Source organism: Nelusetta ayraudi, unplaced genomic scaffold (genome assembly GCF_046127955.1).
Source record: "Nelusetta ayraudi isolate G7.1 ecotype Tasmania unplaced genomic scaffold, CSIRO-AGI_Nayr_v1 ptg000017l, whole genome shotgun sequence".
Classification (NCBI taxonomy): Eukaryota; Metazoa; Chordata; class Actinopteri; order Tetraodontiformes; family Monacanthidae; genus Nelusetta; species Nelusetta ayraudi.
In genome coordinates, this window is record NW_027466067.1 from 4646984 (window position 1) to 4663554 (window position 16571).

Below are 16571 nucleotides of genomic sequence, written 5' to 3' on the forward strand. Positions count from 1 at the left end.
TCTCCTGTGATGTCTTTGAACGAACTTCCTGTCTGGACAAAGTATACTTGCCACCTTCGCCACAAAGCTTTGAGCATCTGAGTAACTGTCTCAGGTCTTTACCGTCTCTTTCTCGAAGCAACAGTTCTTGCTGTAATTGTCAATTGGTTTAAAAAAAGAGAAAAAAGATGGAGTGGTCAATCAATCTTGAACTTAGTAAATGCTCTACATTATTCCTTCTTTCATCAGGCGTTTCTTTAATCACCAGTTGTTTGTGCACCCCATTGTTTGGCAATATGCAGAGTCACAATCAGCTCGTAACACTGGAGCAATAACCCAAGAACATCAGCATCTTCATTTTTAGTAAACATATGATCTGTTTGCTTTATTTACAAAAAAAGGATGAAAAGCGTTATTTACACTTAAGTTCGACCAAGGAGCTGGAACAAACCGTCAACGAAAACACAAATACAATCATTTAGATTGAGTACATGAAGGAATCACACCCCACCATGTGGTTTTTGAGCAGCTGTTGGCGTCCAGTGCAAACACATGAAGACGAACGGTACCACAAGGTTATGTGCTATAATTGTACAGAGCCACAAGGGGGCACACCTCGAACACTCGAGCATCTCCAAAGTCCAGGAAAACTCATATTATTTAAAAGGCTTTAATGCACAGATGTGAAACGATGGCATAAAATCAATTTCGCTGTTGATTCCAACGCAAAATGCAATTTTTTTTTTCCAGTTTGATGAATACAGAATGGATGGATTTGCATTTGGTCCAAAGTTTGTATGTTTGTTTTTTTCCCAGCCTGATGCATTTTTTTTAAAACTATAAATGCTGTCCTTGAATCAGTTTATAAACAAAAAAAACATGCCTACTATAATCATAACAATAAGACAAAAACAAATTCAAGCTCAAACCATTTCAACTCATCCCCTCATATTAAACCAAAGACGGGAAAATGCTTCACTGCTCTCACAGAGCAAGGGCCAGGGGTCAGGGGTCAGGGGTCAGCATGGTTCCCTTCAGAGCAGATATGTAAAAATAAATACATAACCTGCCCCATTATACATTCAGTAGCTGAATGGCAAAGCGGTGCCTTTTTTTTTTTTTTTCTTTTTCCTTAAGTCAGTCCTCCTTCAGAGCAGCTTGCGGGACAAACAATCATCAGAAAGGCAACTTCAAGACGGATCACAGTGTGATTCTAACTCGGTGACGGATCTTCAGGGCTTTCAAACAAAACTCTGGGCAACATACGTCATATTACACTTTACAAATAGTAGGAAAACTGGACATCTGGCTCTCTCGTGGAGCGGTCTGCCTGTGGTGCATCTGGAGAGGTTATTGGCTGGTTCCTTGATAAAAAAAAAAACAACACAAAATCACAGGGACGACACGGCTATGTCAAGCATGGCACCAGTGTACAAAGGAGAGGGATTGGGCAAAGCAGATTTACACCATGCACAGTAGTACCGTCGAACAAGCAAAACACCCGTATACGGACACCAAAAGCAACCAGTGCTTGACAAAGAAGAATTTGAACACAAACGTCTCATCAACAGCGGAAGGTTGGCGCGGCGGACGGAGGGAGGGCGGTGCTGGCTGGGACCCTGCGGGAGTCAATCCTCGTTAAAAACATCTCTCAGACTCCAACTGCCGCAATAAAATATATGCATACCGGCTTAAAATATAGATTTCTAGATTGCAGATGCGTCTCCGTGTGGTGAATCTCAGCTCTTAAAGCCGCCGCCAACAAGCACAACAGCAGCATGGGCGAACCCTCCAACACACACGAGACGAACCTGGCAAAAGTTCCACACGGGGGTGGGGGGTTACCGACGAATGTCAGGGGAACACAGAGAGCCTCCCGACAGTCAGATGGCCCTGAACACACACCAAAGGTTTGAACGTTTCAGTTCAGTATCACAGCCAGATGTGGGGTTGATGATGAAGTAAAAGGTCTTCCACTCCAACTCTCCTTCCCCGTGGACTCACAGCGTCCCAAATATCGATCATTTGATTGGTCCGTGTCCGTTGCTCTCAACCTCGATCTTGAAGCGATCATTGCTGTCATTCCTGTCTTCTGCTGCGGGATATCACACTGATGAGGACTGCAAATTCTTTGCTGGACGATAAGTGTGTCCTTCTACCTTGAGCGTTCAACGGAGGGTTGTTTCTGTGTTGTTTTTTGTGTGCGTGATGACTGGGGGAGGGATCCATGGAGCGTGGGGTCTTCGTCTGATCCATCTTTGGACATACGAAGATCCGTCGGTGCGCCTCTACCTGGGCTCCTCTCACGTCACATCACACCATACTGGCTGGATTTGGGCGAGGGAGGTCTTTCACGGACGAGCTGACAAGAAGACGGACATTACATGTTTAATTGTAATTGTAAGTCGCAAATTTTTGGTCATACAGTAGATTTTGATGTTGTTGTTGTTTCTTAAACACTAACCTTAGAATGAAAGGTGATGCGACGATGACAGGTTGGCTAACAGTTCTGCAAACAGATTGGTAGTTGCAGCATATTACAAAACTGAGAACACACAACAACAAAAACCTGGAAAAACCCAAACAACGATCCTCCTTATTGTCCATCCTAGAAAATATTTAATTTGATGCAAAAAAAAAAAAAAACTACTTTGAAAAGGAGCTGCTGTTGAAACATTTGTGAGCCGATACTCCAAAATTTTATAAGTGCCGCAACCTACTGGATAAATGTTCCATGTTTCCAGTCACTAATTTCGACTAATGTGATGCAGACAGTAATTCAGGAAAAATCTTACTGTAGCTTTGAACAGGTGAAATACAACATGACAAAACACCTTCTGAAATAGAGAAATTAGCCACTATGCTAACAATAACCCAGTCATAAGCGAGCTACCTAGCATGGAGAAAACTGTCTCACTGGGCCAATATATTAATAATACAATAGTATTAATAAATGCTGCTTTTAAATTGTTATACTACTATGCTATCAACATTTTTTTGTCAGCCGGTCTGGGCCCAAAAGAAAACAACTTCCTATCTCATACCGCCCACTGAGCAAAGCTGGGACTTTAAAGCAACTCGTCACAGTTCAACTAAGCTCACACTCGCTTTAAAATGACATTTGTGCCGTAAAGAGTGACCTTTTGGTTGCATTCCAGTCGCTGAATGACTCCTTGCGAGTCAGTCAGCGGAAACATTATTTTTCTGCGACCTTCTAAAACAGTCTGGGTGTTGCGTCATGACCGATGCCAAGAAGTTCGTCTCACCGCCGAGAACCTGTGCTCCAGAGCGGGGCGCTCCGTCTTGGCCTGGCTGTCTGTCCCTTTCGGCTCGGATGTCTTCACTCCGTCGTCAGCCTGCTGCTGAGGATGAGACGCTGCTGGGAGGGAGGGGACAGATGTGCGCCTGTCACGCTTAATAAACTCAGGAATATAATGCTCCCAGCTGCTCCAGCGCGCGAGCGGGGGTGGGAGGCGGGGAACAAAAACGGCTAAGCATGCCAGAGATTAATGGTACAGACGGACTCATTTGGCGGCGGCGGGGAAAAAAAAAGGGCGGGATGTGCAGCAAAGCAGAAGTTATCACCGACAGCCTTCGCAACCTAGCAGGCATCGCAAAGTTCCTTCGCCGAGGAGGAGGGGGTGGGGTGGGGTGGGGGGGGTCGGCTAAATGAGCCAACGCGGGCCGCCAGGCGCCGGCAGGGATTTCGACTGGTGCAGCCGAGGTGAGTCGCTTGAATGCTCTCGAAATAGCAAGTGTCATTTTGCCTCATCGAGACTTTCTCCCCGCAGATGTGTGAAACGGTCACATTTTGGTAAGTTCAGCCTTGGCGTCACGCCCTCCGGTCAGAAATAACCTCCTCTTCCCCCCCGCACTCACCTGGGAAGGGTCCCTGGCTGGTGCTGCATGCGTTGTCCTCCAGCGACGAGGAGTACGCAAACGAATGTTTCTTGCGAGGCGTCACGCACGACATGCTCTCCTGGAGAAGGGGACGGAAGAAAGACAGGGTTCCTTCCACTTCTTTCAGATGCAAAATTAAAAAAAAAATTGAGACATATTTACAACATCTGTTACAATATCTATTGTTACATATTTAAAGGTCCAATGTGTAATATTTGGCTTGATTTACAATTTTTATATTGCAAATAAAAGTGTAAACTCGCAGTAAAGCAGTAAAAGTTAGCCCCCATATTTCTCCAGCCCGTCTGACATCGTGTTCCGCATTTAGGTTGAATGCTCTGGTCCTCAATTAAACCAACGAAGAATACGGTGGATGAGATATCCAGGTTTGTGTGCCACAGTAGTTCACAGGCAAGCTCGGGAAAGGGAGGATGAGAGGGTGAGCACTGCAATCTAAAATGTAACCACTTGATGTCACTGTTTCTTCTCGAAATCTCAAAATATTACACACGTAACCCAAAAACGGGTCCACAGTTGTGACAAGCTGCCTGCTGGTCTGGAGCGGCGACCTGACCTCTCCCTCTCCACCCACCTGTCCGGTGTCGTACTCTTCCTCCCCCTCGTGCTCCTCTACGACGCTGGCGAAGCTGCTGGCGTTGGAGGAGGAGCGGGAAAGGTCCTGGGCCTCCGGGATGGACGGCGCCCTGCAACACATCGCCAGACTACACACCTGGGTCACTCGGAGCACAGCAACACTTCCGTTTTCCAGTTACACAGTTTCAAATCTGGGGCGTTTTAGCCCTGCAGTTATTCATTTTTCCATGTAAGTATCACTGTTATTTAAATCATTATATTTTTTTTCCCCCAGGTAGCCATTTTAGCGGCTACCTTGTAGTAGCGTTGTTAACCACCATCAATGTAGGGCCCCTTTAAAAAAAACTAAATAATTGTTGTAAAACAAGTGCACTATTAGGACATCATAATACCTGTTCTTGGTGGCAGCAAATTCAGGAGAGCTGTGAGTGGAGGAGTTGTCCGATTTGTATTCGTGTGGGAACTGAGTTCCATCCGGTGTCCTCTGCGTGCTGGGAGACACCTCCCGGCTTTAGTAGGAGACACATGGCGACATTATACACTTGTTAAACTAAGTAACACCTCAGACAAACTCATTTTTCCTGATGGCCTGCTAGGCTAAATTGTTCCTGCTTCCAGCTGCTGGCTAGCAGTTGCTTTCTCTCACTCTCCTCTCACCTCCTCTCTTGGACCTCCTGGATGTTCTCGATGCCAATGGCGCTGCTGCGGCGGGAGCTGAAGGGCCCAGACTTCTTCCTGGTTGGGCTCTTTCCTGGAATGATCAGTGACTGACGGCAGGGGCAAAGGAGAAGCGAGTCAAGCACGCAGTGTGGGGAACATCAAAACAAAAGTGATTCTCATATTCTTTCAATGCTACGTAGCAATGTGCAATTAATGTGAAGCGTTGTGTTGCGTGAAGTGTAAAAAGTTTTACATTTTAAAATCTTTCCTTTCGACTATCATCCTCCACCCACCCAACCATGCATCAATCAATACACTGCACTCTCTTCTCCCACACAGGTTTGCAGGGCTCAATCTCAAAGTTTTAATCATCTAGGAAGCAGAAGAACATTTGCAGTCACCTTCATTTTTTACTTTTCATCAGTTCTGTCATTAACTGTTTGTGCAGTCGCTGCATCGAAATTTCATTTTTAATGTGCACTGGAAAGTGAATGTTTTAAATGGCAAAATAAAAGTCTGAGTCTGAGCTCAAAGTAAAAACACAAAATAAAAAAAACTAAAAAGTGCACAGGAACACAAAATAAAACAAATTCCTTAAAATAAAATTGTTAATTTTTGTGTCTTGTTTAATTTGAAAAAAACAACAAACAACAACCTACATTTCATTACACAGAAAGATTAAGGGGCCAGTTAATCGAAACTGTGTTTAGAATTGCCAGAAGAACATTTAAAACCGTTCACTGTGACTGGGGCTGACTGTCTGCAGCCATTAGGGCCATTAAACACTGGCAGAGTAACACAGCGGAGACAATATGAGGAAAAGAGAAAGTGATAAATATACATGAACCTCTTCTATTGTTCCTATCCCTATGGCGCTGCCTCGCCGTCCGTATTTACTGGGACTTTTGCCTGGAACAAGCAATGACTGGGCCACACAAGACGGAGCAGAGGTGGGTTGGTGGGGGAACACAGAGAGGGAGAGAGATATAGAGAGAGAAAGAAAGAGAGGGTGAGAGAGAGATTCAGAGAAGATGGCAGATTGTTGGGGGAAAAAAGCAAGAGGGAAGGAAAAGAAAAGTACATTATGAGATCTCATGCGCAGGAAACAACCAACTTTAATCAGCAACAGGCAGAAGAGGTGAGGGCTTGAAGCCTGACATTATGAAGCAAGTGCACGTTGCCGAGCGCAGAGTGGGAGGCTTTGTCAGGCACAAAAAAGAAAAAAAAAGAAAAAAAAAGAAAAAAAAAGAAAGAAACAACAAGAAGCAGGGTCCACAGCAGCAGGAGGAGATGGCGAGAGCCGCCGAGGCAGCAGCAGCAGGAGGCATGTTGCTAGTTTCTGCCCTGAGGGATACAGGCAGATGTTTAGTGAGGCATTCAGTGAGAGAGAAAGAAAGAAAGAGAGAGACAGAGGAGGACAGGTGGGGGGAGAGAGAGACCGAGGGAGAGAGAGAGAGACAGAGAGACAGAGCAGGACAGGTGGGGAGAGAGAGTATCAGAAAGAGAGAAAGAGAGAGACAGAGGAGGACAGGTGGGAAGAGAGAGTATCAGAGAGAGAGAAAGAGAGAGAGACAGAGGAGGACAGGTGGGGAGAGAGAGTATCAGAGAGAGAGAAAGAGAGAGAGACAGAGGAGGACAGGTGGGGAGAGAGAGTATCAGAAAGAGAGAAAGAGAGAGACAGAGCAGGACAGGTGGGAAGAGAGAGTATCAGAGAGAGAGAAAGAGAGAGAGACAGAGGAGGACAGGTGGGAAGAGAGAGTATCAGAGAGAGAGAAAGAGAGAGAGACAGAGGAGGACAGGTGGGGAGAGAGAGTATCAGAGAGAGAGAGAGAGAGAGCGAGAGAGCAGGACAGGTGGGGGGAGAGAGAGACCGAGAGAGAGAGAGAGACAGAGAGAGAGAGAGAGAGAGAGAGAGAGACAGAGCAGGACAGGTTGGGAGAGAGAGAGAGGGCCGTCAGGGTTCAGACGGGGAACTTCGACAAAGCCGCCCTTTCGGAAATGGGGTTGACTTCCATCCTGTTGAGAAACGCGGTCAACCCCGCCTCAGGAAGGACGGCTCTTTGCGGGGTTCCATGCACGTGCTGCAGCCACACATGCACGAGGCTGCGCGGGGGAGAAAGGAGGAGCCAGTGAGGAGGAAGGGAGTCTGGGTAGTCAAACAGCTGCTGCGCTGAGCAGCAAACTTCAGGACGGCAAACCAGAACCATCGGGGCTCTTCTTGGGTCGAGAGGAGGGGGGGAAAAAAATCCCTACTTCTTATTAAGGGTTTGGGTTTTGTCGCAATCGCGCACAAGTTTTTGGGGTCTCCCTGTCAGAGGCGACGGCGAATGGGGTGCCGGCGGCAAACAAATCCGCCGGGAAAACGGGGAGGGCGGTCCGTCAAAAATGAAAACAAGCAAAGACAAAACGAGCGAAAGGCCCTTCGGCACAAAAGCAAGAGTGCGATTAAAATGTCTGGAATCAAAGCGTTGATGTTAAACACTGATGGGAGAAGACCGCTGCAAGATACTACCTTTCATGTGTCATTTGTAAACTTCTGCCTTTTAAAGAATTGATGTAATGTACGGATGAAGCAGTCGTGCGTTATTGTGTGTATCCTGCAACTGTGCACGGTGAAAATGTACATGGTGTCCATTAAATGTGCAGTGAGAGTCGTGAGGGCGTCTTTCACGCCAAAAGTCTGTTACTTACAATCCCCGGCGTTTTGGGGCTCTCTGCGGGATTGTGGGTAAAGCTGCCACTGTGACTAGTGGACACTGTGTGTGACTTCTTGTTACTGAGGCCCATGGCGTCCATAGACTGGCTTCTGCTGCGGATGACCCGCTACAGAGAGAGACGAGGACATATTGGAGTGTCAGTGGCGAGAGGACGGAGGACAAGGAAAACAGTGCTCGGCTCTGCCGCTCCGACGCGAGGTCGGGGAATTATCTGCTGAAACGCTTCTCAACAATTAGCAGGAAAAGGGCTATTAAACACATTTGAAGGGGCGGTGGAAAAAAAACACACACACAGATGGCTGATCTGCATTTGGTTGCCTCAGTTCGAGGGTGGAACGGAGCAACCGGTCGTTCTGCAATTGGACAAATAAGTAAATAAATAAATCGACCCTAACCCGAAACTATATGTTGCTGTGAAAAGAGTTTATACGCTAATATCAGTGAGTATTTCATTTGAAAAAAGCCAACTTTCAAAAGCCATTGAAGGCACTTCTATTACATTTACAGGCCAGATGATGTGCAGGTGGAGGAGGGTTGTTTTTTTTTTTTTTGAAAATTCACTATGATGGACTACAAGGGAGGGAGGGCGGGGGGGTGCTGCGAAAAACAGCAACCTTTCAGACAGAAGTCAGTGTCTGGAGGACGAGCTCAAGAAAAAAAAATTCTAGAAACGGAGACAAAATGAAATGAAAGTGATTCGGAACACTGAACGGTGAATCACGACTCTGCCTCTGTCCATATAATGAAATTTTACGGACACCCGGTGGCCAAACTCCAGCACATCCACCATCCATCTTCGCAGAGTGACTTGCCAAACCTCAGTGGGAAAACAATGAGTAAGCTTTGCTCAAATCCAAAGCAAACCTGACCTGATGTTTTCTTTTCGAAACACACATGCGTTTGCTGGCATGTGTAAATATCTGAAATTAAATTATTTAAAATGTTGTATGTATGTGTATAATGCAAATGTATGTTTGTATTTATCCTTGTGCCTGGATGCAGGACTGAGTGTGAAGGCCTATAGGGGGCAGCGCAGGTTAACAAGCAGCAGCAGGAGGAGGAGGAAGCTGCATACAGCAAAGGCGGGAGCGCTGGAGGTCAAGGAGTTCAGACTCAGCAGCGGCGCAGGACGAGGGGGCGGAAGTTGGGTGTGGAAATAAAGGGAGGGGGGGAGGGATGGAGAGAGGGAGGGACGGAGGTGAGTGGGGCCAGTCACAGAGCACAAGTGTCGAGAGGCAGAGTGGGAAAGAGGAAGTGGGGACGACGTCTCTTCCTCCCTCCGCGGTCTTGTTTTTAGGGGCGGGGTGATGGGAAAAGATGGACGGCGTTGGAGGTGGAAAGAGTCTGAGTCCACGTAAACATCTATCTATCTATCTATCTATCTATCTATCTATCTATCTGTTCTACCTGTTGAATATGTCTGGGGACAGACAAACCCATTTCTATCTATCTACTCTTGGATGAAATGAGTAAAGGTGGCGACTACTGAACTACTGAAGGTCGAGGAACTGAGAGCCTGAGGTCACGTTTACAGAGAGTCTTCAATCAAATGGTCTTTTTTGATGACATCACAGCTCGCTGTGCCGGTGTGTATGACAGGTACTGCACTCCTCGGTCTCAATTCAGGGGCAGGCAAATGCCAATGAATACCGTAAATAACTGTATTTCTGTTGACAGGGACAAAAGCGACGCCTGAGTGTCTAGTTTGCCCTCTCTGTTTTGATCAGTGATCAATCAAGTCGTCTGTTTGCCGTCGTCAGCGCCACAGCTGAGTCACGTCACGACGGTGCGGCGGTGCTGCCACCGACATGTCTGCTCTTTGATGAAACGGTGCAAGACGGAGGAGCTGAATGTAAAACATGGATCTGACAAGAGTGTCACCTCCTCCTCCACCAGCCACCCCCAGAATAGCTGCGCTGATTCTGCTAAGCATGTGAAGGGGTCTTCCCCAAAATGTAGATTTTCAGCACGTCGCAGTATTTTCATAGGTCGTATGTTTATGCACGACAGTTTAGGTGCAGTAGTTTTTTTTTGTCTTTTTTGCACTCACTGCTAGATTGCACTGTCTTGTTTCTTCGGTGTGTCGGTTTACCACCGACTACTGGCCCGACATTATTGGATTATGGTGAATTGTTTGTCATTCTTTGCACCAGACCTGCTCCTGAGGTCGGTGAATAGCATTCATCATTGTGAGCTGATTTCTATTCCTGCTCGCAGCGTTCGTGTGCACCACTGTATTCTGCATGCCACCACAGACTGTCCGCCCTTTATTCTCCTGCACACTCTGGCTGGCTCACTTTCACATATACAGCGAATGTCTGCTTGGCCTGCCTCCTTAAAAAATTCACAAAAAAGAATTTGCAAAAAAATACAAAATATAAAGCGCACAGGATGTTCGTCCTTCTTGCCAGAAAAGATTTAGATTCAAATAAGTAAGTAAGTAAGTCAGTATGTGATAAATCCTTAAATCTTTATTGGAAATCTAAAAAAAAAAAAAAAAAATCTTAAATCTATCATATTTTGTCAGTTGAAAAAACGAGGATTTCTTTCAGTTGCAGCTTATTGTTGACCTCTCTTGGAAACAAGGTTTTAATCTCACTAACTTGCCTATATGCATACTTGCATATTACACACACAGATAAGTTTGTGTAAATGCGAGGATGCAGATAAAAAAAAACAAAAAAAACTGAAAGATTTTTTCCATTTTTAGCAGACAGAAGGCGGCTGTTCCTCCGTAGCGGAGCAGAAGGAATAGAAACAGGAAGGATGGCGGAGAACAAATCAGCGACACGGGGAGCAAAAAGGAAAAAAAAAAGCACGAGGGAAGCGATCTCTGCACACGAGGAGACACGCAAACTGCATCGCCAGCTCGCTGATAACGGGTCATTAAATCGTTCATCACGCAATCGAGCCGGGCGGTGGCTGGGCCGCTCGCTTCGCCACCTTAGTGGCCACCGATGGGGCGAGTTTAGTCGGACAGGAGAGGAGAGGTGCCTTTCATGCAAACCGTAGCATCCTGTCCAAAATTCTGTCAGGTGTGAATACCCAGAATCCCAGCCAAGAGGTGGAGGGTGAAGAAAAAGTGAAAAACAAAAACAAAAGAAAAACCATCCTAACAGAGTTTTTTTTTTCTCGCAGTCAACATGCACATGGACTTGCAGACTGACGGCGCAGCCGGGGGAGGGAGGGTTCCGTACCTTGAAGGACTCGAAGAAGCCCCCTCCTCCTCCGCCGGCGGCCCCGTTCTCCATTTTGTCGTCGTCCCCGCCCAGGCCCATCATGGACTGGCTGTTGATGTGCAGCTCCTCGTACAGGGTCTCCAACAGGGCCGAACGCGTGCGCTCCTGAACGTGGGGGACACATGATATCATATATTGATGGGACTCAAGTGAGTGGTTGAAGTTACAGAGCAGGAAAAGAAGAACTGGAGTAAATAATAATATTATGGAATATGGAATGGGAGACTCCACAAAGCTGAGATATTTTGGAAGGGTGGTTTGATTATTGGTGCAGTGCTTAGCACTGCCGCCTCAGAGCAAGAAGGTCGAGGGTTCGATTCCGGGCCTGGCAGCTGGAAGAGGCTCCAGCAGACCCCCGCAACTATGAGCTCAGGAAGAAGCGGGTATTGAAAATTGATGGATGGATGTATGGATGGTTTGTGGTTCAGCTAATCAGATAGGTTGTTGATAAGCTTTTGAAATGTTCACTGCAAGATTAATTAAATCCAAATCCATCGGGGTGTGTACACCATTCCAATTTGCCCAGTTGTTTTTCCTTCATGGGAATGTTTTTTTTTTTTTTTTTCACACAACATGAGACAAAGTTTTAAATATAAAAAAATAAAAAAGCACGACAATTAACTTCCTGTTCATAGCCGTGCTGGTCGACATGGCAAAGCTGTCGAGCCAAAAACAAAAGAAAGAAAACAAAAGAGCAGCAGAGAGCGACCCCTCCAGTCACTGCTGGCTACAAGATAAGATGAGCCTTTATTGTCTCACAACAGGGAAATTTGCACTGTATGCATCAGCCAAGTGACAGCACTAGGGAGGAAAAAGTACACAAAGACAGATCTTATCTACGCAGGCACAATTAGAAACAATACGTGCAGGCATGTAATATATCCAACAAAACTGTATATACACTCATCGGCCACTTTATCTGAATGTATTCAGTTGCGGCCGCGTGATTGGCTGATTGGCTGTTTGTGTTACTGACTGAATTGAACAGCGTACCCGAAGTAAGTGGACTGAATCAGGTCTCCAACCTTCAAAAGAAGCACCCATAACCTTGTCTTATAGTACTGGGATACCGTCGTTGCACACACGCTCTGAGTGTTCTTTTTTACTCCTCTGTGTGTTTTTTTTATTTATTGTCATGAATGTTTTATTCCATGTATTTTTATTTTGAGTGTTTTTATTCTGTGTGTTTTTAGCCGAGAACAACCTCAAACTTAAATTTGCTTACAATGACAATAAACAATTTTCAATCTTGAATATTGAATCTTGATTGGGTGTTTTGTGCAGTTTGTAGTTTGTCATTGCAACACTTTCCATCTGGCTTCTACAGCCGTGAAGAGCGCGACGTCCATGACGATCCACAGAGTCTTTGCTCGATTGACTTGGTCTGCCGCCAGCAGGACGCACACCTGTGCCAACTGGCTACGCTCAAGAGTGCAAACGTACGCATACGTACGCACACACACACACACACACACGTGCACACACACACACACACACACACACACACACACACACACACACACACACACACACTGAGTGCAGTGCAGTCACACTCCTACAGCACAGTTTGCATTACATGCTGCTCTCACCTCCAGCTTGGCAAACTTCTCAGCCTTGTAGCAAGCGTACTCGGCATTGATGAGCTTGGTGAAGAGGAACTCGTGGAACTCGGGGCCCTGAGCAAAAGGCAAACAGCGATAATGAGCGAGGGAGAAGAAAGTTTACGAAGGAAAGGGGGACTGCTGCCGACCTTTTTGAAGATGGCGGGGTCCGGCAAAGCCGGCCCGAAGAAAGGAACGTCATCGCGCGCCGTGACCGACACCTGAAGAGTCATCGACATGCAACAGCTCAATTCAGGCCCGGAAGTATTTTAAAAAAAAATGAACAGGAGTTTATCTCATCCCTGCGAGGTCAGCGAAGTTTGTTCTCAAAACCGACCTTGTAGGTGACATTGTCCGTGCACGCGTCCTCCACCTGCACCACCACGTACGCGTGCAGGAAGTTGGACTGGATCATGTCGGGCACGAAGGGCGTGTTCTCCTCCTGGAACATGATGGCGACGATGTCGTTGCCTATGTGTCTCTTCCTCTGCAGCTGGGAGTTTAACAGATAAACAGAAGGGGCTCGAATAACAAAGCAGAGTATCAAACGTTGCAGCTCTGCTACAGGATCACATCCAGGTGCTTCAGCAAAAGGTTAATAAGCCGGCTAGGCACCCATCACATTCGTCAGATATGCGCAGAGAATTTAAGATTAAGTGGTTCCCATACGTCCCCCTCAAAGGTGGTGAAAAACTGAAAAAAGTGGTTGTTTTGTTTTTTGATACGGATATGGACGGGCTTTAAAGGAGCTTTTAAGGGAACATTCATCTGAATACCAATGAAGACGACGCAAAGTCAAACAGTCCTGCTCTACTCTGCGACTGGGCAGATGGCTGAGTGGCAGCATTTCCCATTGTGCAGTAGAGGACAGTAGAAAACCACAGGGGACAAAGCTCACATTTTTGTTATGTGAGTGATGTCTTTAAGAAGAAAAAAACAAAAACAAAAAACAAAACAAAACAAAACCCCTTGTCCTTGCCAAGTATTGACGGGCACTTTCCTTCTCTTACTGGAGGGTGAATGTGCCTTCTTTGACTTTTTGCTGGAATCGGCAATTCGGAAATATCACCAAGTCCGAAGGTAATCAGGTAAAATAAAGAGAAAAAAATTCCTTCAGTAAATATATATGTACAAATTAGCAGGAGTTTGTGAGACATGAGACATGATTCATACACTCTCTCTTGAGAGAGACAGTTATGGTATGAATAGTTCAATTGATGCTGCTCTGACGCACAATAAGAACATGTAATCAGTAGAAATCAAAAGGCAACTGAATTGGTTTGATAAATCGTGCATTAAATATGCATCTTTATTATTTTTTTTTTTTTTAAAGAAACTGAAACTGAAAGTCCTGCTCAAAAAGTGCTCCGATGGTCCATAAAGTGCTAGTGTTATTTCAATATATCCTTCTAAATGAAATGAATTGGAAAGGGTGGATGGAAAACAAGAACACACCATAATGGAATTATATCTTAAACAGATCTTTCCACAGATTTAACGAGGAAAGCACGTTTCAGGACCAACATTTGGATGCTAAAGCGAAGAAATAAAAAGTCTGACTATTGTTTCCTTCTTTGACAAGTCGGATATCCGATAATTATCCTTCAAACAATAGCAACAATCATTCCTTTCTACTCGCTACCGGCTGCTTCACGCCCTCTGAGCCACAGAGCAGGATCCAATAATTGGTGCCGCGATAACGTTTTTCAAGAGTCGTGTACCCAGTCGCTGTTTACTTGAGAATTTATAGATGATTGCTTTTCCAGTTAGCAGTCCAATTATTTTTTTTACAGCCTCACCCTGTGTGTTCAAGATGGAACAATCAACCATCTGCTTCAGGTGCTGGCAAGTTGTGAGAAAATCCGCCAACTCATGGCCACGGCACATGGAAAGCTGCACCGAGATGGTATTAAATGTCAAACTCTCGTTTGTTTTATTCAAAAGTGATGGTCAGGGACAAAAACAGATTGGGGAGGTTGTCTGAAATCTGAACAATAGACGGCACTCATTTTATAAAACATTCGAAAATAACATGTGAGTCAGACCCGCAAAGTGTTTCTTGACATGAAGCCAACGCCGGCAGTGAGACAGGTTCCGTGTGGCTGCCAAATTTACGAGCACACGGCTGCTTCTGTGCTTATAAGTTGACGGCTCTATTACTTGTTTCTCACTGGGGCATCTTGCAAAAGAAGGAAAATCAGAATATTAAAACAGCACGAGCACCATCAGGGGCAGTATAACCCTTAAAGAGACGTGAACCCCGTGGCTGCAACACTGCAGTGCTCCTGCGCGCACGTTGACTCTTCTCCGTGTATCCTCCCTGACTCATCACACATGGGTGTTTATTTATATCCTGTTTCTTTTTTTATGCCTTGGCAATATGAACAGTTTGTTCAGTGTTACTGATTGTAGTGACAGTGTTCCAACACAGCTCAAGACTAACACAGTTTACTGCAGGGTATGAATGTCGGAAATACGGCTCCTCGACACACCAACAAGAGATGAAATCTTTGTGGGGGAAATCAGGGCAAACTGGCGCCATGTCCTGATTTTTGTCAGATTGATAGCAGGATTTTTAGCTAAGATCCCGTACAAGGTGGAAAGGTGATGGAGTAAAGTGTCCATTACAGCCAAGGCACGCAATTATATGTCTTGTTGCTAGTTTATACACATATTGTTGAAAAACTGATATTAGCAAACCAGTCTCTGTGGCTAGGTAGCTAGCGGCTGCAACATGAGGCAATCTTGTCCATTGAGAAGCCACTGAAGCCTTCAGCGCAGTTTTTCATGCTATCGATGAAAAATCAGGTAATTTACAGCACTTTGAAATTTTCCCATTGCACATAATAATAATGTTTATTATTAAACAAAAACAAAACATTATTATTATTATTATTATTATTATTATTATTATTATTATTATTATTATTATTATTATTATTAATAAACAAAAACAAAACATCTCTGAAAACATGGAGAGCACAATAGCTTTCTTTCAAATAAGATCAGTTTCTATTTAGAAGTAATTGACGGTAGCACAGAAAGAGGCACAGTACTTCCTGAAGGAGTACTTGCCCAAGGACACTCTGAGTCAATCTTCACACACTTCTATCTGCACTTAGGGGCTGATTAACAAACCTGAACTTTAAACCTAAATATGAAAAGTGGGCATCCCACCGAGAGGAGTGGGCATCCATTCTGGGACAGACAGTGAGGGAGCGTAGCTCCAATACTTGAGCCCAAAGACCAAATGCAAAACAGACGAAGACGGCAGACTAAGAAACAGTCTCCCAGTAGTCCAACAAAGCTGAGCTAAAATCAGCTTCCCATTCACTGAAAGACGGCTGGTCTTTCTTGTCTAGTCAATATTAGCATGCAAAACATTTGTTTGATGTTAAATCCACAGGCTGTTGTTTCAGCTGCCGTCTGACACGTGGACGGGTCACAAGAAGAGGCCTTTACAAGCCAATCGGTGAAATGAACTGACCGGACATTTAAAACACAAATGAGTTGGCCCGATCGTTAATCACCGAGCTGTCACTCTACCTGCTGCGAGTCTCCTTCGGTGTAAGGCAGCTTGGTGGACACATGGAACATGATCTCCTTATTATGGAAACTGGTGTAGACGGACTCCGTCCCCGTCTGGCCGTGAGTGACATCCAGGCCGCCTCGGAATCTGGAGAGGAGATGGAGAAAGTGTAGAGTTAAGGACAGAGAGAAGTAGAAAGGAGGAACTTTGAAAGAGGGGAGGGGGAAAGAAGCAAAGGCAAAAGAGAGGCGACGCAGCTGCAAGGACGAACAAAGCGGCATTAGGAGCGGAACACCCGAGTGCGCACCACTGAGAGCGCCCGGTCAATTCACGCTCATCCATCACCGAGAGC

The 16571-nt window shown here is 45.5% G+C and overlaps 1 protein-coding gene across 14 annotated transcripts in view; it reads right to left on the reverse strand.

Annotated features, from left to right (window-relative positions):
- Positions 1-332: 332 nt before the first annotated feature.
- The window catches only part of rap1gapb (RAP1 GTPase activating protein b), a 76492-nt gene continuing 60253 nt past the window's right edge, over positions 333-16571 (reverse strand). For 9 of the 14 annotated variants that reach the window (XM_076024921.1, XM_076024920.1, XM_076024911.1 and 6 more), the window contains 13 exons: positions 16237-16366; positions 13028-13183; positions 12840-12911; positions 12679-12765; positions 11048-11194; positions 7825-7956; positions 5131-5240; positions 4866-4982; positions 4472-4601; positions 3859-3958; positions 3246-3358; positions 2444-2488; positions 333-2341 (listed from right to left, as the gene is read on the reverse strand). In XM_076024921.1, the coding sequence (XP_075881036.1) occupies positions 2480-2488; positions 3246-3358; positions 3859-3958; positions 4472-4601; positions 4866-4982; positions 5131-5240; positions 7825-7956; positions 11048-11194; positions 12679-12765; positions 12840-12911; positions 13028-13183; positions 16237-16366 (1303 nt within the window). In that variant the 3' untranslated portion in view covers positions 333-2341; positions 2444-2479. Of the gene's footprint in view, positions 2342-2443; positions 2489-3245; positions 3359-3858; positions 3959-4471; positions 4602-4865; positions 4983-5130; positions 5241-5980; positions 6059-7824; positions 7957-11047; positions 11195-12678; positions 12766-12839; positions 12912-13027; positions 13184-16236; positions 16367-16571 lie in introns of all 14 variants that reach the window. The other 5 variants (XM_076024923.1, XM_076024913.1, XM_076024912.1 and 2 more) reach the window with 5 other exon arrangements.